The sequence below is a fragment of the Panicum virgatum genome, chromosome 3K, assembly GCF_016808335.1.
Source record: "Panicum virgatum strain AP13 chromosome 3K, P.virgatum_v5, whole genome shotgun sequence".
NCBI classification, from domain to species: domain Eukaryota; kingdom Viridiplantae; phylum Streptophyta; class Magnoliopsida; order Poales; family Poaceae; genus Panicum; species Panicum virgatum.
This window is the reverse complement of record NC_053138.1, coordinates 28454718-28475848: the sequence shown is the minus strand read 5'-3', so window position 1 is coordinate 28475848 and position 21131 is coordinate 28454718. Positions and strand designations below refer to the sequence as shown.

Here is a 21131-nt window from a genome sequence, read left to right as displayed (position 1 = left end):
TGGTAAACCTACCACACAACGATCAAAATTTTAATAGGTGCAGCTATTGGTAAAAGAATATGAAAGTTCTCAACTTTACTGAGGGAAGCTATTCTATCATGATAAAAAACATATCGCTCATATGAAAAACATGAAAGAACAGTATGACAAGAAAATAAACATCACAGGTATATAATCATATTATATTATGAATATTATGGCCTTTTGCATCACAATGGGCTCCATCTCTATGGTGACCTCTGTTGTCATCCATCCTGTCTTGTGGTGATCGTCATCGCCATTCATGCTTGAAGCCTCCAAGAATAAGTACTAAGCTATTACATCTAATAGCACTAGTAAAATAAATTACATGAGGGAATAAAGCATCACATGTCGACACGCAGGCCGTTATACAATGACGGGACAACCTCAATCCGGTTGTTGTAACGGTGACACGCAGGTCACAAAAATCATTACACACAGATCATCACATGATATTGAGGCCATACCATTCACATCACACCCTGGAAAAATAAGTTAAGCGTAGAACGTATATATTCTACCGTAGGGGTATGATAAACCGCTATCAACAGACTGCAACGGCGGGCGGGGGGTCGAGGGGGGGGGGTCGCCCCCCGCGGGTCTCAGGGCAGTGCCCTGAAAGCTCTTCGGGAAAACATAGATCACATCTATAGAATCGCTATGAAAATCTCATCGGATTGATCCAATCAAACCGATCTGGGCCATTCACAATGTCCCTTATTTTCACTAGTCAATCACATTGACTATCGCGATAGGTACATCGGAGAAGACCGCACCACACGAGTCAGATATGTCGGCTCAATCTCTTCTCGTTTGCACAGTTAGCCTAGATGGTGATTCCAGCCGGTATGGGCAATTCGTGCGCATAATAGAGAAAGAACACGAACCAATCTACAATCATCGTGATGCAATCAACTCGTACCAATCCCACACCCTGCATCAATCTATACATCTCATATGAACAGATTGCAAAACCCTAAACAAGCATATCTATATATGCACATCCAGACCAAAAGCTAAACATGATCGCTCTGGTACCACTGTAAGGAAACGCTACGCTAGCGATAAGGATCTCATGTAAGCAGATGATCATGGAGCGTTACCCCTCGACGCGCAGTGCAGCAAAAGATGCGTTGGAGTAGACTTGTCCAACGTAGGCGCACGTCTATGAAGAGGAAGTAGTCGATCACGTCACGAACGGATCGTCTCCTCCTTGCCGATCAGCACTGCAACAGCCGCAACGCCTCCACGGAGTCCACACGTGCGGGAGAAGGAACGCCTTGCGCCGATGTGCTAGCACCACACGCAAGGCTGGAGGAGAGCGGCGGCCAGGAGGGAGGGCGGCTAGGGTTTGGGCGCAGCAAAAGGGGTGTATCGCCCCTAGCCCCCTTCCCTCATATATATAGAGCGCGCTAATGGGCCATCGACCATGTAGGCCCATTAGTAACCCTAATCACTTATGGATCAATATCCATGTGGGCCTTTAATCCATATTGTTATGATTGCCTCTTGGGCATATCACCAACAAGTGGTGAAGCTGGTTTTCTCTTCGTCCACCTTGTTCATGAAAATCTGATGATAGCCGGAGAAACAATCGAACATGCTCAACATTTCTGAGCCAGCCGCCGCGTCAACCAATGTGTCGATGCGAGGCAAAGGATGTTCATCCTTCGGACAAGTCTTGTTGAGGTTCATAAAATCAATGCACATTCGCCACTTCTCATTCTTCTTTGGTACCATAACAATATTTGCCAGCCACTCTGGGTATTGCACTTCGCGAATGACCCCCGCATCTAGCAGTTTCTGGACCTCGGCCAGCGCCGCTTTCTGTCTTTCTTCGGACATTGATCGCTGACCCTGTTTTATTGGTCTTGCCTTCGGGTTCACTGTGAGCGTGTGTTCAATTACTTCTCTACTGACTCCTCGCAAATCCGACGAAGACCACGCGAAGACATCTTGATTATTCTGCAAAAACTGTACAAGTCTTGCCTCTTCAGCCTCCTCAAGCTCCTTGCCGATAACGACCATACGGTCGGGCACGTCTTCGCACAGCGGTACCTTCTTTGTGTGCTCCGCTGGCGACACCCCTTCATTTCTCTGGTTTCTCTGCACATCATCGGTAGCAACTGCTTCGTCATCCTCTTCGGGTGCTTCAATGGCATGCACCATCTTGTTTGCGCTGTACGCATTGTCTTCGCATCTGCGTGTTTCTTCTTGATTGCCGTAGACAGTGACGACTCCTCCTGTCGAAGGCATCTTCATACACAAGTATGGTTCATGAATTACTGCCACGAACTTCACTAGTGTGTTGCGGCCGAAGATGGCTTTGTAGGGGTAATTGATGTCCACCACATCGAAGGTTATTGCTTCTGTTCTCTGTGTAGCCCCTTTGCCGAATGTGACATTGAGCTCTATCTTGCCTAGGGCTTCGATTCTCTTGCCTCTGAAGCCAAGAAGAGGATACTGTGATTTCTGCAAGGCTCTCTCTGTGAACTCCATCTTGACGAAGCACTGCCATACCAAAATGTCTGCGGAGCTACCGTTGTCGACTAAGATCCTCCCTACATCATTTCCTGCGAAGTGTACTGAATTTTTGCCAATGTTTGCCCTGATGATGACGGGGTCATTGTGAGGGTAATGTTGCAGCCGAAGATCTGCCTGTGCGAAGGATATTGGGACATGCGACCACGGGGTACGGAAGCATTTGCCTTCGCTCACATGAGAGACAGTTCTAAAGTATTCTTTGCGCTGCCTCTTCGTCTCATGCACTGATTCGTTGGATCCTCCGGAGATGGCGTTGATGATGTTAACCATGTTGCCGGAGGGTGTGTCACTTGCTCTTTCTGGTATCTGTTCGGGTTCTAGCTTTGGTGGTGGTGGTAAGGGCGTGGAGCTTCTTGACCATATGTTGGCGTACTGCGGAGCGGGTAGCATCGGCATCGGCTGGTGCGAAGGTGGTGGCATGGATTGCTGCGAAGGCAGTGGCATGGGAGGTGTGTATGATGGGTTGTAGTTGTAGACTGGGTACGATACTGGCCAATTTGGTGTTGGGGTCTAGGGTGTTAGGTAGGTGTGAAACTTGCTGCGGTTGTTGGGAGGTGTAGTTGACTGGTTTTGCTGTCAGGGCATTCTGGCGCTCGAGCTCCGCTTTCCTTTCGATGGCGATGGGGCATTCATTGGTTCAATGGCCTTGATCTTTGCCATGGAAGTAACAGAATGGTGTTTTTTTTCTCTTCGGCCTTTGTGGTGACGGTCTTCGCTGTTGTATCTGTCTTCGCGAATAGACCAGTCATCACGCTAGACCTGTCTTCGCGACTGGACGTGTCTTCGCGATGATCTCTGTCACTCCTGCTCTTGTGATTCCTGGAATCTCGTGACTCCTCTTCGGAGACATTGTTGACAGTTTTCTGCTGCCTCGACTGATCGGAGTGCCATGGCTTCGAGTGCGACCTTTCACTATTTCGTGACTTCCTCTGCTCATTCATCTCTTTGAGTCTTTGCCTCTTCGCGCGGTCGGATACGCAATATTTTTGCATTATTTCAAACAGCTTGGTGACTATCTTCGGCCTCCACCGGAATCAGTATTCTCCACAAGGGCCTAGACTAATCCCTTTGACCACTGAGTCAATGATGCTCTGATCAGCAACTTCTGGTCCTCTTGTACGAAGCTTTATCAGGCTCTAAAGGTACTCTTGTAGGGTCATGCTTTCTTGTTTCAAGTTGTGGAAGTCGAAGGACGTGACTTCGTCTGGCCTGACGGCTAGAAAACTTGGGAGCAACTGAGAGCGAAGCTGATTCCATGATAGAATGCTTCCGGAGGGTATGTTTGCATACCATCTCTGGGCCAAGCCTCGCAGCGCGAGGACAAGTGCCTTCACCTTGCACGCAGTGCCTCCCCCTGCTGCTTCTATTGTGGATTCGTACTTGAGGAGGAATTCTTCGGGGTCCGATTCGCCGTCGAACTGGGGCAACACTGCCGGGTTGAGGCGATGGGGCCATTGTATTTCCTCTAATTCTTCGGATAATGGTGTTCTTCACTGATAACTTATTCGGTAGTGCTCTTCGCCTTTCAAGTCGGAACGATCAGAGATCTCTTCGATCGGTATGATCCTTGGGCGAACCCTTGGTGGCTCATGTTGCCGCGGGTTGGTTGCAGTCGTCTCCTTCGCTGGTGGTGGTGGTGGTGCTTGCATTTTCTGAAGCAGCAGCTGTTGTGCACGTAGCTTCTCTTGCAGTCCCTTGCAGCGAAGTTCCTCCTCTCTCAGTTTGTTGTACTGCTCTTGACGTTCTGCTTCGGTGAGCATGATTTCCTTCTCCTTCGCTCTTGTTATCATCTGTCGCTCCGAAGGCTCTGCTTCCAAGGCCTGCTGTTGAGCCCTTCGTGCCTCTTCGATGCGGGAGTCGATACGTCGCATCGCCGTCATGTCTTCGACTGAGACACCGAGGTCGAGGAGGTTGACTTCAAGCTGGCCGTCTGCAATGGTGTCGACGGAGACACCGTCGCTGTTAGCCCCGTTGGCCTGCATCGCCGCCGCTTCGTCCTGCGAAGTTGTCGTCGTCGTCGTGGTATCCTCCGAAGTGGTTCCGGTGGTTCCCTTCTTCTTCGTCGCCGCCATGTGGTGTATCGAACCGACAGGTGGGCGCCAAACTGTTGGTGGAGAGTGCCTTCGGAATGGACGAGCACAACAATAGGGAATATGCGCACCGGACGAAGTGAAACAACTCAGAAACAAACACAAAGGCTTCGCACAATCAAGCATAATTCTCTCTCTCCATTTAATGTATCCCATCAATGTACAGCGGTCGAGTATTTATAGATGGCGGTTCACCTACCAGTCCCCGTAATTTATACCGTAATACCCTCCAACAACTATATTCCCAGAATATTCTAGAGACAAGATGGTATTTTTACATCACATAGTGGATCACAGCTAGGCTCTCTGTCTCCTGGGCCCAGCCTTGTGCGTCACCAATCGCCAGCCCGGTCTCCACCGCCTTCGGAAGCGCTGCCGTCATCGAAACCCTCAGGTCTCCACCCGAGGGCTTCGCCTCTCCGTAAGGCTTCCCCAGGTATCTTCGTCTGACGCCTTCTGCTCTTCGCTTAGCTTCGCCAGATGTCTTCGCCTGACTACTTTGGCTCTTCGCTTGGCTTCGCCAGATGTCTTTCATCTGACTGTTTTGGCTCTTCGTTTGGCTTCGCCGGATGTCTTCACCCGACGACTTCGACCCTTCGCTTGGTGAATAGTACGTCCTCAGACTCCGACGGTCCGCGGGCCTTCGGTTGATGGCCGAAGGTGACGTCCCCAACACTGGGGCCGCCGGTGGCCGGCGCAGGGGCGGCCCGTGGCGAGCGCTGAGGTCAAGAGGTGGCCGACGAGGGAGGCGTCCTCCTCGTCCCTCGTGGCCGCCAGAGGGATGAGATGCAGCGGCGTGCTCGCGCTCGTGCTTGCCGTGGAGGTGAGAAGTGGCCGCCGAGGGGCCGGAGCGCCGCGCGGGAAGGAGAGCTGTGCGTGGGCGGTGGCACGGCGGGGGAGCGTCGGGAGCCGAGCGGGGAGGTCGCGGCAGGAGAGGGGCGCCATCGGGAGCCGGCCGGGCGGGCGCGGGTCTGCTGAGGGAGGGCGTCTGCCGTCTGGTGGGGAGTGCCGAGCCTGAACGCGCGAGACCCAGTTTTGTGCTGTGCTGGTGCCTGGTGACGACCGGCCGCGAGGTAGCAACCGGAGGTCAACGCACACCCGGGTGCTTGAGTGGTGGTTCATTGCTTTTGCTAGAGTCTTCGTCACGGAACTGGCACTTTCCGCGACCTCACTTGTTCTCGACTTGGCATAGACCCAAACCAAGAGTAATCTTTTGCTCTCCCACTATACACGTGCGAGAATAGTTTGCTTGGCTTGTTACCACTTTTGAGTTTTAACCAATGTAAATTTCTAAACTCTACCTAAGGTTTTATAAATGGCGAAAGAAAAATGCTCTTTACCATAACGAACTGAAAAGTGGTTCTAGTACCAGCATTTTATTTATTATTTTTCACATCGGATTTGCTACATGTCAATGGTCCTATTCGGCACTTTTACATCGCTAATCATTATCTTTTACTGGTTCATTTTAGTTTTTTCATACTCACTAATACTACTCGTGAACAGTTACCATCTTAAAGCTTTTTTTTTCCGGTAAGGGTCAGACTAGGTCAAATTTATTTGGCTGCACTGCAATAAAAATATTCGGTGCCAGTGTGGCAGTGTCACCTTCCGTCCCTTCGTTGGTGCCCCTCACCACCGTACTAGGCTCCACCAGTAAAAACGTGCTAAATGCGTTGTGTTTGAAGATGGATTAAAATATTGTTGAAAAGTGAGAGTATGTTTGGACCTACCAGCTAATCATTAATTAGCTAATAGTTTAATTTTAGGCCTTGTTTGTTTCCATAGACCTTCGGGTCTCTGTCACATCAATTTTTTTTTACTATTTTGGAGTATCAAATAAAATCTATTTATAATTTTTTTTGACAGCTAAGTGCTAATTCGCGAGACGAATCGAATGAGCCTAATTAATCTATAATTTGATACATTGATGCTACAGTAACCGCTCGCTAAACATGAATTAATATATCTCATTGGATTTGTCTCGCAGTTTAGCCCCAGAGTTCTACAGTTAGTTTTATAATTAATCTTTATTTAATATTTCTAAATATTAAAATTCTTTTTTATGTGACATAGACTAAAATTTAGTCCTTCAAATTAAACCACCCCTTAATTAGATGGATACAAAAGAATCATCTAGTGTCGAATTAAAAATCATTTTTAACTATCCAATTAGCTCATTTAAATCAAATAATTTCTGTTATTTTGCAAAACAAAAAAAAACTAATTTCAGCTTAGCCAGACCCTAGCAGTGCAGTGGACACATGACTATCACTCTGTTCGACGGGCTGTGGCTGGAGGCTGGTGCTGATTTGCCGTAAGAGAAAAGTAATGCTGCCTGGCTAATAGTTGATCACTTATGTTTATTTGGTGTGAGAGAAAAATATTGTTGATGTGATAACAGAATATACTTTATATTTTCTTTTACTGCGAATTATCAGAAACACCGTTCGTTGAAAATTATCAGAAACGCCGAGCTGGACGAAAACGCCCGCAAACAGCGAATCCCAGTCGCGGCGCCCTGTCCAACCAAATCCGCGAGAACCTCCACGGCTCCGCCTCCCGCTTCCCACCCCCACCACCTCGCTTCGCTCCCCCCGCGCGCTCCACTGTCCACACGCGACGCGAGCGCGCTCCCTCGCTCTCGCTCTCCCCATGTCCGCCGCTTCCACCGCCACCCGCCTCCTCCTCCCGCGCCCGGCCGCCCCCTTCCGCTCCTTCCTCCCCTCCCGCCGCCGCGCGGTCCGCGCCAGCGCCGTCGCCGCTGGAGGCGGCGGCGGCGGGGGCATCTCCGGCGGCAGTGGCGGGGGCGGGGGCGGCGCGAAGGAGCCGTCGCGGACGCTGTTCCCCGGCGGCTTCAAGCGGCCGGAGATCCAGGTGCCCGCGCTCGTCCTCCGTGTCGGCGCCGAGGAGGCGCTGCGGTCCGGGGATGAGGTGGCGGCCGCCGTGGCCCGGGGCGTGGGGATCATCGTGCTCGAGGCCGGGGAGGAGGGCGGCGGGCGCGCGTACGAGGCCGCGGTCGCGCTCAGGGCCGCCGTCGGGGACCGCGCGTACCTGCTGATCGCGGAGCGCGTCGACGTCGCCTCCGCGGTCGGGGCGAGCGGCGTCGTGCTCGCGGACGACGGTTGGTGACTGAAATTCTCCTCAGCTTCCGGTTTGTACTGGCTTGTTTGGGTAGGTTGCGGTTACTGAGAATGCGGAGTATACTGTCCTCGAACTTACATTTTGCAACAACCGGGTTTATGCTTCATTGCTGATCGGTCCTGGGCACCTATCAGGCTATCACTTCTGTAGTGTGCTGTACCAGCTACCAACTTTGCTAGAGTTCCTTTCGTCCTTTCTACAAATACTAAATCAGATATGTTCTCTGTGGCAGACTAGTAATATGTGCTTCACTTTCTAGTTTATCAGGAAATCATGCTAACTTGCTATTCTCACTACCTTCCAAAATGCAAGACGTTTTAGTTTTATCTTAAGTCAAACTTTTCTAACTTGGACTAAGTTTGTAGAAATATGTACCAATATCTACATCATCAAATTAATCTAATTAAAACCACTATGAAAGATATCTTGAAAGTGTATTTATTTGGTATTGAAGATATTAATATATTTTTCCATAAAACTGGTCAACGTTAGGAAAGTTTGACTTAGGACAAGATTGGTCTTACATTTTGTAACATTGAGAGTAGATTATGTATTTTTAACGTGGTCCTTTGTTTATGTCGATGCAGGTATTCCTGCTATTGTTGCAAGGAGTATGATGATGAAATCAAATGCTGACTCCATATATCTCCCTATCGTTGCTAGAACGATAAGCTCAGCAAACTCTGCAATAAGCGCTTCAAGTTCTGAAGGGGCTGATTTTCTGATTGTAAATACTGGCAGTGAAGATTTTGCTGATGTTATGAATGGTGGTGTTGGTCAACAGGTGAAGATTCCGATTTTCTTGACGTTAAATGTGCACAGTGGATCAACTTATTCTGACATCACGTCCAGGTTGATCCAATCTGGTGTATCTGGAGTTGTTACATCCTTGGCTGGTATCCAACACCTCACTGATGATCTTATAGAAAGGGATTTCTCAAAAGTGGATGTCATTGAGGAAGTCCCACAAGCCAGTAGCCCTTCTGCTAGCACATTGGGAAATGCAAATAGTGCAACAGTCCTAACTCGTGAGAAGACCAAAGTTGCTGGATTTACAAAATTGGATGAAAAAGTCATGCAGTTGATAGAGAGGGAGAAGCCTATTTTGAGTGAAGCTGTTGCTGTTATACGCAAGGCAGCACCAATGGTGATCATCTAATGTTACACATTTGGTAGTTGAAGATTCCCTGTAATAAAATCAACTGTACTTCATATCAACACCTCTACCATATCTTTGACTTGAATGTAATTGCTGATATTTGGTCGCAGATGGAGGAAGTTGACCTTCTAGTTGATGCTACTTCTCGTCTGAGTGAGCCATTTTTGTTGGTTATTGTGGTAATTTTGGGTTTAATTAAGTATTGAATTATTATTTCCCTAGTCACTTTTCTATGAGTGGAGAAACTTCATTTCTGGTATTATTGTGCTCTAATACATCCCTTTTACTAGAAAATATGCTTCTGCACGTCATTTAGTTTAAATATTATCTGCATATGTGTCCACATGTTGAATGCTAGTTAATTTTCAAGTTATGTATATGCATAAACAAACATAATGCTAGTTAATTTCCAAGTTAAACTATGGCTTTGGTCCCTATGAAACTGTAAGCTAACCAGTAGTAGGAGCACGGTTTCTGTTCTACAGTTGTACAAACATTTGGTCATATTCATTTTCCTCACGTAATTATTTGGTACAAACCTGATAGCTAGAGTATTTTCTTAGTCACCAGGAAATAATTTGACTGCTTTTTCTTCATTATGTCATATATTTTCCACATTCTGCAACTCATTTTATTTGTTCAATAACTCTTTTAGAACTCATTCTGAGTGGATCCTCCTGCGATTTGTCTCAGGGTGAATTTAACTCAGGAAAATCTACTTTTATAAATGCTCTACTTGGAAGGCAGTATCTACAGGAAGGAGTTGTACCTACGACAAATGAAATCATGCTACTATCATATTCTGAGATTGATTCTGACAGCTTTGAAAGATGTGAAAGGCACCCAGATGGTCAATTCATGTGCTATTTGTCTGTTCCTATTTTAAAGGAAGTAAGTATTGAATTATTGGTGACTGTCATGTTGATATTCTTTCCTAGTCTAAGAGATGTATGCATACAGTTTCATTTATTCAATAAGTATTAAATGTTACAGACTGTCATGTTGATATTCCTTCCTTACCTCAGGGATGTATGTATTCAGTTTCATTGTTCAATACGATAAGTTAAATGAGTATTCTATATGTTGAACTTAACATATTGAATAATGAATGCCTTACCTCAGTTTCATTACTTCATATCATGTTGATTTCCTTCCTTTCCTCGGGGATGAATGCCTTTTTTTCCGTCACTTGATTGCACTGAATTAAATATGCTACGTAGATGGGTATAATTTCTGTTTTCACCCATTAAGTCTGCTTTCTGAATAGAACTCAAATTTGTATTGATTCCATGAAAGCATTTTATGACACTGTCTGTTTGCTTCCTGACTGTTTGGCTATTAGCCCATTAGTCAGCATTTATTTTATGAAAATGAAGGTGCCATGAAATTAGTGATAGTCTTGTTCCACCTTATTTCTTTTACTTTCTGTAGTTGCAATCATTATTGTCTCAGTAACAGGGCAACTCAGCAGTGCATTTTCTTGGTTCACTTCATTTCACTTCTCATAAGATGCTTCATATTTACTAATTAATAGATGAATCTAGTCGATACGCCTGGGACCAATGTTATTCTTCAGAGGCAACAACGACTTACTGAAGAATATGTGCCGCGAGCTGATTTAATACTCTTTGTACTATCTTCGGATAGACCATTAACTGAAAGTGAGGTAAGCCTTTATTTTAATCTTATTATGGAAAATGTTGACCCCTTTAATATTGTGGTTTTTATCAGCACATGAAAGACAAATGATACAGTATTGAACTATTGATTCCATCTAAAGAGTGGATTGTTACGATTGTCATATGCATGACATTGTTGAATTTGAACTTCAATTGATAAGCAAGAACATTTCAAAATTTTGGATTTCCAGTCAGGGCCAGTTTGAAGGGCAGTTTAGGAGTGGATTTTGGTATAACTATTAAACAAATGAACAAAAGGCCTTTTTGGCATGGATTCCTTGCTGAATAGCATATTTTATGTCAAGCCTTTAGAGTCTAGAGTTTTGAAGACTTTTGATTTGTCTTTGGAGGGTGTATCGTTTTTCCTGTTTTCTAATAGGGCTAAATGTGGTTTCTCATAACTTTTAGGTTGGATTTCTTCAGTATATTCAGCAGTGGAAAAAGAAAGTTGTATTTGTTCTAAACAAATTGGACCTCTATCGGAACAACAGTGAGGTATGGTATGATATGATACCATTTCTGTACCATTCAAAATCCCAGCAAGATAATTTCGTTCCTATTGGTTGTTTGCTTGTTTCTAATTTATTGTTTTGCTTCTCGATCTGATATTTGTAGCTTGAAGCAGCTACTGCATTTGTCAAGGAAAATGCGAAGAAATTGCTTAACACAGAGAATGTAACACTGTTCCCTGTATCTTCACGCTTCGCTCTGGAAGCCAAGCTTTCATATTCCAAAAACAGTGGTGGCAAGCATTTGATGGAAGCTATGTTTAGTGATCCTATATGGAGAAGCAGCAAGTTCTGTGAACTTGAGGATTACTTACTGAGCTTCTTAGATAGTTCAACAGAAAATGGAAAGGAAAGGGTCCGGTTGAAACTTGAAACACCAATAGGCATTGCTGATCGTTTGCTAATATCATGTCAAAGACTTGTGAAACTAGAATATGAAAAAGCTGTTGATGACTTAACATCCATCAAGGATCTAGTTTCTGGTGCAAATAATTATGCTGCTAAGCTTGAGGCTGATAGCAATTCTTGGCAGAAGCAGATTTCATATCTTGTAAGTGTTTCAAAGATTACCAGTTATTTTGTATCTTAGTTAAGTTACAGTTTGATATACTCCCTCATTTGCAGAAATACAAGGCATGTTTCCTCCTGCCTTTGCTGCAAAAATATTGGCCAAATGAAACCTAATGATGATTTCCCTGCTCTGTAGTCTGTACTTATATTTCCTTGCCTCAACATCATTCATAAGTAGAGTTAAATGCACTAGGGCTCTTGACTTGTACCACAATATCATCCAGGTACTTGAACTCTAAAAATGCAAATATAGATCCTTTACACAGTGCCACGAGGGCACCCTGAACAGTGCCACATGTGTAAGGATCTAGATGACATGGCAGGACAATTTAAAGGGTTGCAGGTGTGTTTTCCCTTTTATAATGAACACAGATAGGACCCCCACTGTCCAATTTCAGGTGCATTTAAGAGGATAACTCAGTCATTTTCTCCATCTCATTTCCTCCTTAGTTCACATTGATGGAGAGAATAATGGCTTGTATTCCTCCAAACCCTAGAAGGGTGGGATATATATAGATCCTATACATGGGCCTCTATACATGGGCTCACATATACACCAACACCCCCCCCCCCCCGCAGTGTGAACTACCGGCGCAGCAGTGTTCAAGACTGGACAACAAGAAAGCCAACACCCCCCGCAGTCTGAACTACCGGCGCAGCGGTGTTCAAGACTGGACAAGAAGACAGTACAAATAGAGTACAAAGTGCAAATACCCCCCCCCCCCCCCCCGCAGCCACAACTAGCCACCGGCTACGTTGAGGCTGGAGCGAAACTCCGAAAAGGTCGAGGAGGGCAATCCCTTGGTGAAGATGTCAGCAAATTGGTAGGTAGTCGGGACATGGAGTACCCGAACATCGCCGATGGCGACTCTGTCGCGCACGAAGTGTAGGTTGATCTCCACATGCTTCGTCCGCTGATGCTGGACGGGGTTGGTGAAGAGATACACGGCGCTGACATTGTGGCAGTAGACGAGCGTGCTCTTGGCGAGCGGGCTGTGGAGCTCCGCCAAGAGCTGTCGTAGCCAGGACGCCTCCGCCACGCCGTTAGCGACAGCCCGGTACTCCGCCTCAGCACTGGAGCGGGAGACAACCGGCTGCCGCATGGACGACCAGGAGACCAGGTTGCCGCCCAGGAAGACGGCGTAGCCGGAAGTGGAGCGACGAGTGTCCGGGCAGCCGGCCCAGTCAGCGTCGGTGTAGACCACCAGCTCAGCAGAGGATGAGCGGTGAAGCACCAGGCCGAGGTCCACAGTGCCACGGACGTAGCGGAGGAGACGCTTCAGCGCAGCAAGGTGTGACTCCCGGGGATCATGCATATGGAGACAGACCTGCTGAATAGCATAGGTGAGGTCCAGCCTGGTGATGGTGAGGTACTGCAAGACGCCAGCCAGACTCCGGTAGGATCAGCCACCGGATCAGCCACCGGATCACCCAGATCAGCAGACAACTTCGCCTGAGTGTCGACAGGAGTGGAGCAGGGCTTGCAATCAGTCATCCCAGCCCGCTCCAGAATATCGAGTGCGTACTGCCGCTGGTGAAGGAGAAGACCAGACGGGCGGGGCTCAACAGTGACGCCCAAGAAGTGGAGCTGACCCAGATCCGTCATAGCAAACTCCTGCTTCAGAGAGGAGATGACACTTTGAAGCAACTGCTGACTGGAGGCTGTGAGCAACTGAGCACAATGTCATCGACATAGAGCAGCAGATATGCAGTCTCATCCCCACGGCGGTAGATGAAGAGAGACGTGTCAGACTTGGCCTCGCTGAACCTCAATGTCAGCAAGAACGTGACAAATCGAGAGTACCAAGTCCGAGGAGCCTGATTCAGACCATAGAGAGACTTGTTGAGCCGGCACACCATATCCGGACGACTCGAGTCCACAAATCCCGCTGGCTGAGAGCAGTAGACAGTCTCTGACAGAGTGCCGTGAAGAAACGCATTCTTCACGTCCAGCTGGTGCACAGGCCAAGAGCGCGAGAGCGCAAGCGAAGCGAGAGGACCGTGCGCACCGTAGCGGGCTTCACGACTGGACTGAAGATCTCATCATAGTCCACACCAGGCCGCTGAGTGAACCCCCGGAGAACCCAGCGAGCCTTGTAGCGCTCCAGTGTGCCATCAGCCCGACGCTTATGCGTCCAGATCCACTTGCCAGTCACCACATTGCAACCAGACGGACGCGGCATGAGGTCCCACGTCTGGTTGGCAAGAAGAGCCGCGTACTCCTCTTCCATCGCGCGACGCCAGTGAGGATCCGCCAAGGCATCGCGGACAGAGGAGGGTACCGGAGAGACCTGCAGCTCTCCCTCGGTGGCGGAGAGAGTCGCGGCCTGAGACGCCATCCGCCGAGTCACCGTGGGATGGATATGCCGAGGATCCCGGTGGATGACTGGCGGGTGATACACCTCCGGCTCGGCTCGAGAGGGAGCCGGAGGAGGCGGCGGCGGCTCCGGTGTAGGCGTCGCAGGAGCATCCGGAGCAGGAGGCGGCGCTGGTGTCAGCGCCGACCGACGTCGGTACACCTGCACTGGCTGAGCGTACTGCTGCGGCGCCGGTGTCGGCGCCGAACGACGCCACCATGATAGAGATAATAATGACTTGTATTCCTCCAAACCCTAGAAGGGTGGGATATATAGATCCTATACATGAGCCTCTAGATGAGCCTCTATACATGGACTCACATGTACACCAACACACATGATGTTAAATATACTTTAACTTATCGTAAATTTATCTACTGCTTGCCTAGAGTTGACATTTGGTCAGACCTTTGAGTGCAGTATGCTTAACATTTCTTTATTCCTGGATATTGCTAGCATGCTTATATTTTTTTTTCTCGTGTAGATTGAGAGAGCAAAAGGTCGAGCAGTAACACTTATGGAATCTATCCTTCAATTGTCAAACATTGACCTTATTTTTACGTACACGGTTAAAGGAAAAACAGGCAGTTCCCCCAGAGCCACGTCATTTGTTCAGAATGATATTCTGACTCCAGCATTTGATGATGCCGTGGTATGTTTAATGTTATACTGACTCATAGTCTTGTCATATTCGTATCAACGTATACTTGGAAACATATGATTCATGCTTGAATGCATAAATGTGCTGAAAACTACACATGGAAATCATCGTACACTGATTTGTGCATTTTTAACTTCTGCATTAATATCAAACCTTGTAAAACTAGACATTTGCGCGCTGACTTGTTTGACCAATTCTGCAATTTGCTGGTTGCCTCCAGAAACATCAAATGTTCTAGTATCATTGTCCAGGCAGTCTGCATACTACTCCTTCCTTCCAAAATGTAGGTCGTTTTAGTTTTTCCCTAAGTCAAACTTCTCTAACTTTGATGAATTTTATAGAAAAAATGCACCAACATCTACAGCATCTAATCATTCTTGTTAAATCCACCACGAAATGTCTTTATTAGTGCATTTATTTGGTATTGTAGATGTTAATGTATTTTTCGCCAATATTCCTGTAGTGTAGTGGTAAGCTTCCCAGTTGAGGAAGACACCAACCAGGGTTCAAATCCTGGTGGCAAAAAAAAAAACCTTGCTGGCAACCTGAAAAATAGTGGCAGGGCATTGGCATGTGTCACATGTGGTTGCAGGGGTCGCTAACCCAGTGGGTCATGGTCGGCCACTCGGCCTAGGTTACGGTGCGGCCCTATAGGGTGAAGCCGAGGTTTGGGGGTTTTCTAGGTCGGCTTGGTTGAGGTTTCTTCTTAGTGCAATGCAGTGGGGGTGGTCTTTCCCCCACCGGTCGAGTTGTTTTTTAATGTATTTTTCTACAAACTTTATCAAAGTTCTTAAAACGACCTATGTTTTGGAATGGAGGGATTACCCATTTCCATCTTCTAAATGTTCATTTAGTAGAACTGGATTTTTGTGTATATGATAATCAATCGCATAGGCACCGCACATCAAACCTAAACGGTGTAAGCAAATCATGCTAGGTTGTGCTAGTTCTTTTAATTTTTGTCGAAAGGCCAATTCGCTTAATTTAATTTACACATTTTACAGCGTTGTCAATTTTACTATTTGTCAAATGACAGTGCCCTCTTTTTTGTTAACTGCTACCATTGTGGAACTATGCTTTTATGGTTTATATTATCACAAGGTATACTTTTTCAATAACGGCGTTAGTTTGATGTTAACTGACATCATGGACCTACACTTAAGGCTGGTACTCCCGTAGAGCTCATTTATCATTGAAGCTAACTGGTGTCTTGCATTTGGGCATAGGATGACAATCGATGCCCAAGCTAACAGCTTTAACTAAAAAAGCGTAGTTTTGTGATAATTTGGGCAAAACATGTAAGTTTTCCAAAATGGGTCCTAATGGGGGTAATTTTGCATTTATACCACATAATTGTTAGTTATCTGAAATTCACTTCATATTTGAATTATTTGCGTTGTTGTGCTTATATATATTCATGTTATCATCAAAAGTCCTTTTCTTTTGTTAGAATATACTAGGTGAATATTCGACATGGCTCAGTTCTAGCAATACGCGTGAAGCAAATTTGTATTTGGAATGTTTCCACAAAAGATGGGCTGCATTGGTTGCTCAGGAAGAAAGGGTCCTGCTAGATCCAAATGGACTTATTAATGAAGGGGAGAAACTCACTGTAAAGGCACTGGATGGCTTCAACGCCAGTTCTACTGCTAAGATTTTTGAAGAAGAAATCCGAGAAGTGGTATGCCTATTATGGACTTTCCCCTTATGTCAATTTATATGTCTCAGAAATATATGCTTTGGCTCCCCTATTGTTTGGCTCTAATTACAAGAAGTGCAGCACACTTCTGAGACTTATGGGGAACAAACACTGAAGTTTCAGCATAGATACTAAATTGTACGAAGGATAGAATTGGTGTAATTGATGGATTGTATTGCATTGAGGCCTCGGCCGGTATATATAAGAGTACAAGACTTGGGGTGCAAGGCAACCCCACCGGATATGTATGGCAGTCCGGATACAATATCTAAACAACCAAATATGCTCTAACATCCCCCCGCAGTCACAGCGGGAGCACTGCAGATGGTGAGACTGGAGGAGAAGCCAAAGGTAGGAACCGACGGACTGACATCCCCCCGCAGTTGTAGCGTCGGCGCAATGCGGATGCTGTGACTAGAGAGAACCGGCGAGAAACTCATGCGGATGGTAGCTCTTTGTGCCGATGTCGAAGAAACCGAACTGGAGCGAGTAGCTGTGGTCGAGGAAGTCGTGCGTAGGGTACATGGTCGATGGTGAGCTGTCGAGGTCGCCGATGGTAAGGAGCCGCACAGGAAGCCGCGGGCGCACGAGGAAGCGCCATGGTGGAGGCGTAATGGAGACGACGCCGGAGACGAAGACGGCGACGCGTCGAGGCAGTCGAAGAGAGAGTCGATGCCGCAGTCGACGCAGACACGCCATCGAGCGACACATCTCCGGGTTTGCCAGACCTGCGAATGCATCGGGGACGATGGCACGCACCGGTGTTGCCAAGACCAGACGTGCGAGGGAGAGTGCACCACCAAGACGCCGTTGTCTGAGGGACCAGCAGAGAAGGCCTCCACGACGGTCGCAGGCGCAGAAGAACGGCGAGGAAGAAGATGCCGATGCAGCCCGCAGTTGCTGGAGTAGACGAAGGGGTAGAAGTGGACGGCGACGATGGCGACGAGGTGGTGCTGGACGAAGCGACGAGGTAACCCTGGACGATCTGGCGCAAGGCCTGATGATCCGGAGGATGCGGCGGCGGAGCTCCAAGAAGGCGACGAAGAACTCGAACAGCTCGGTGAAGACCATGTGCGCGCAAGGCGCGCACTGACGTAGTCGTAGACGATGTCGAAGATGCGGTCAAAGTAACCGGCGTGGACGAAGTCGAGGACGTAGTCGGCGGCGGTGAAGATGCAACGACGAGGAACACCACGGACGGTACCGCTGTTGCCCGAAGAGGCGAAGCAGCGACCACCCTCCATACTCGGGGAAGAGGCGCGCAATACATTGACGGACGTCACGGGAGCCAGGTGGATCGCGCACGTCGGCTGATCAGACCGAGTATGCGTGAGGCGAGACGACGATGGGCGAAGTCGGTGGAGGCGTCCCGATCGGTGGAGGCGACGACGAGCCGGCGAAGATCGACGTGCGGACGAGGCGACGAGGTGGGCGGCACAGATGGGCGTCCCCTAGGGCACCGTCCATGTCGCTATGCCGCACAGTCGAAGACGAAGAAGAGGCCGGTGGAGTCGATGCTGATGTCGAAGTAGAGGTGTGCGGTCAACGGGCGGTGGGCGACTCAATCTCGAGCAGTGCTCAAGTAAAAAACAGAGAAATTGCCAAAAAAATAAATCAGCAGCAGCTCGTGTAGCACCTCTGGGTGCGCGTGGCGCAATCCTCTCAATCTCCTCTTTTTCCTTCTCTCCCGTCACGGTCAACGACCGCATCTGGAGCGGAAGAAACAGAGTGAGAGAGAGGGACGGCGATGAGGGAGGCGGGCGGCTAGCTCCCTGCGGCGGCGTTGGAGGTTCCTGCGCCGGGCGGCTCCCTGTCGGGAGGGGCCGGAGCTCCATGCGGCTGCGGCGGAGGTCCTGCGCGGACGGCTCCCCACCGGGAGGGGCCGCGGCTCCCTGGGGCGGCGCCGGAGGTCCTGCGCCTGGCGGCTCCCCACTGGGATGGGCCGCGGAGGGCGGTTGAAGCCAGGCGGCTCCCTCCCTTGCGGTGGCTGGAGCCCGCGCGGGGAGAGGCGGCGGTGAAGGGGCAGCGCCGTCATGCATGCCGCCGGCGACGAGGTCGACGCGCTGTGTCGGGGCCCCTGCTGCCACCACGGCAGCACGGGGTGGGGCACGGACGCCGGAGGAGACTGCGGCTGCCACCACGGCAGCGCAGATCGGGGTCGTCGACGACAGCTTTCATGGCGGCGGTGGCGAGGTACGTCACGATCTGCTGCTGCTAGACGCGAGGACGGCGGCGGATTAACTCGATCCGCCGCGATGGAGGGCGTTGCCCCCGGCGGAGGTCATGAGGGACCTCCCCGGGGGCGCGCTAGGAGGCAGGAGGGGCGCCGGCGGCGCTAGGGTTAGGGCAGCGGAAGATAGCCTAGGATCTCAAGCCCTAATCTCGTGATACCATGTACGAAGGATAGAATTGGTGTAATTGATGGATTGTATTGCATTGAGGCCTTGGGGTGCAAGGCAACCCCACCGGATATGTATGGCAGTCCGGATACAATATCTAAACTACCAAATATACTCTAACATAAATTGCAAATGCTAGGAAAGCATGCCAAACCACAGGAAAGCCCTAGTGAAATCTGAAATCTGCAGTTAGTTTCAGCATAGATATAAAACCAATAAAATAAAATAAAACTGACAGTCGGTAGCATGATTCTCACGAGAAAAAACTTCATGCTGGTACAGCTTGGGCAATGAATTAATTATGTTTGAAATTTTTGAAGATCAAACATCCCTTTAAAGATTATCTGCACATGGAAAATGGAAAAAAAATCATGAGTCGTGTTACCACCACCTACCAGAGTGGTTGCACCTGCAAAGTAATAGTTTGCGAGCATAATGTACTTTGCTCTTAACTAATCTGAACTATATGATTAAATTTTTTTTGCTAGGAACTATATGAATATATCTAATTTTATGAAAAGCTACTTCCTGTTCATCCCATTCTAAACTATGTCCTATTTTGACTATGTGCACGGATTATGGAGATTATAAATTTAAGGATTATCAAGAAGAGATGGCAAAGTGTCCCTTTGTACTTAATTTTCACATGGAATAAGAGTTTTCTGAGTGAGCTGTCACAAACAGATGTGAAGAACTCTAAAAGACGTTCCAAGAATGAAAAACAACTATTGTACAATCATGCCTATTTTCTGCAACAAATTTGAAAAAGAATATACATAAGAATATGTTCAGCATTCAGGTTTTTAAAAGCATTTTAGGTTTCACTGGATACCCACCAACTCATAAGCTTTGTCTATATTTGAGTGCATTGCAAGACTTCAGGTCACTTCGTTATCCATTTGTCGTTCGTCATTATTTTGTTTATTTCTGAGCTTAGCTATTGCACATGCAGGCTTTTGGAACATTTGGAGGGCTAGGCGTTGCTGGATTGTCAGCTTCTCTTTTGACATCTGTTTTGTCAAATACGCTTGAAGATCTTCTTGCTCTTGCACTTTGCTCAGCTGGCGGGTAATTCTTGATTGATGTTTGGAATTTATTCTTTAATAAGTTCATTGAAAATGAAATGGGAAGAATGATGTGTAACCATATGGATATTGATCCAAGGACTGATTACCCTTTTCAGATTTTTTGTTTTATCAAGTTTCCCTGGTCGACGGAAGCAGGCAATAGAAAAGGTTAACAAGGCCGCTGATGAACTGTCTCGGAAAGTTGATGAAGCTATCCAAAAGGATATCTCACAGAGTGCTAATAACCTAGTCCGCTTTGTTGAGGTTATCAGCAAACCGTACCAGGAAGCATGTCAGCAAAAAGTAGATTGGTTGCAGGGCGTTCAGGGTGAATTGTCATCTGTTGAGCGTGAGCTCCAAACTTTGAAAGTTGAAATCCAAAATTTTCATGGATCATGAGGTTTCACTTTTGTTTCTACATTATTTATTTGCAATTAATTCTTTGGATGGATATACTAATCAATTTTTTGTTGATTCATACTGTACTGTGATGTTAACATAGTAGCTAGTGCCTATGTGGTATATGGTGATCTGTAGTATATGTTGTAAATCCAGAACAAGCAACAAACTGAAGTGATAACTAGTCGCCCTGAGAACTGAGAAGGCCATCGCAAATGTTCATTAGTGGCCCTACTCCTACAATTTTAGAACTTATGAAACACTCCCTTTTCTGGTCCAAGTAGAAAAGAAAAAAAAAGATTTTCAATTTTTTAGCGGGGACAGGAACAGTGGAAACTGGAAAGGATCCTGCAGTTATATATTCATAATGTAAAGTGCGAAAGGAGTCCATAATTATAGATTTACAGGAAAACAAAGAACGAAGAAATGTGCAAGAGGAGAATATCTAACCAGTTTTGTATGTCTGGTTTGTATTTTTCTTTTGCTCTATGGATAGCCATCAATCTTGTAGCTTTTCCAGTGCGTTATTGGAATATTGTTCTTGAACATCTTGTGGTTTTGAATAATCTAGTCAGTCCAACAGATGCGACCAATTGTTTCCATGCAAATCTTTGCTGTGATCTGTACCTGCCGTAGTCTTCAAAAGCTTCTGAAACCAAAATGGCCAACTGCGGTTGTCCCCCGTCGCCAGAAAGACCATTCAACACAATTAGGGTCTGCTCATTCATCATCTTCTGGACGATGTTTATCATCAGTTTCAAACAAGCCGACCCAAGGCAAATTATTTTCCATGCTGCTAATAACTACTAAACATGTTTTGACACTTCCATCAC

At 47.3% G+C, this 21131-nt stretch overlaps 1 protein-coding gene across 3 annotated transcripts; it reads left to right on the top strand.

Moving 5' to 3' along the window:
• Positions 1-7233: 7233 nt before the first annotated feature.
• On the top strand, positions 7234-20495 carry LOC120698827 (probable transmembrane GTPase FZO-like, chloroplastic). 3 transcript variants are annotated; one of them, XM_039982574.1, is made up of 11 exons: positions 7240-7779; positions 8387-8946; positions 9069-9137; positions 9652-9849; positions 10493-10624; positions 11046-11132; positions 11253-11696; positions 14558-14725; positions 16185-16415; positions 19785-19900; positions 20016-20495. In XM_039982574.1, the coding sequence occupies exons 1-11, from the start codon at positions 7311-7313 to the stop codon at positions 20296-20298; spliced, it is 2757 nt and encodes a 918-aa protein (XP_039838508.1). In that variant the 5' UTR covers positions 7240-7310; the 3' UTR covers positions 20299-20495. The 3 variants fall into 3 exon arrangements, with proteins under 3 accessions (XP_039838510.1, XP_039838509.1, XP_039838508.1); XM_039982575.1 differs by lacking the exon at positions 16185-16415 and having other exon boundaries at positions 7238-7779; XM_039982576.1 differs by lacking the exons at positions 14558-14725; positions 16185-16415 and having other exon boundaries at positions 7234-7779.
• The last annotated feature ends 636 nt before the right edge of the window (positions 20496-21131 follow it).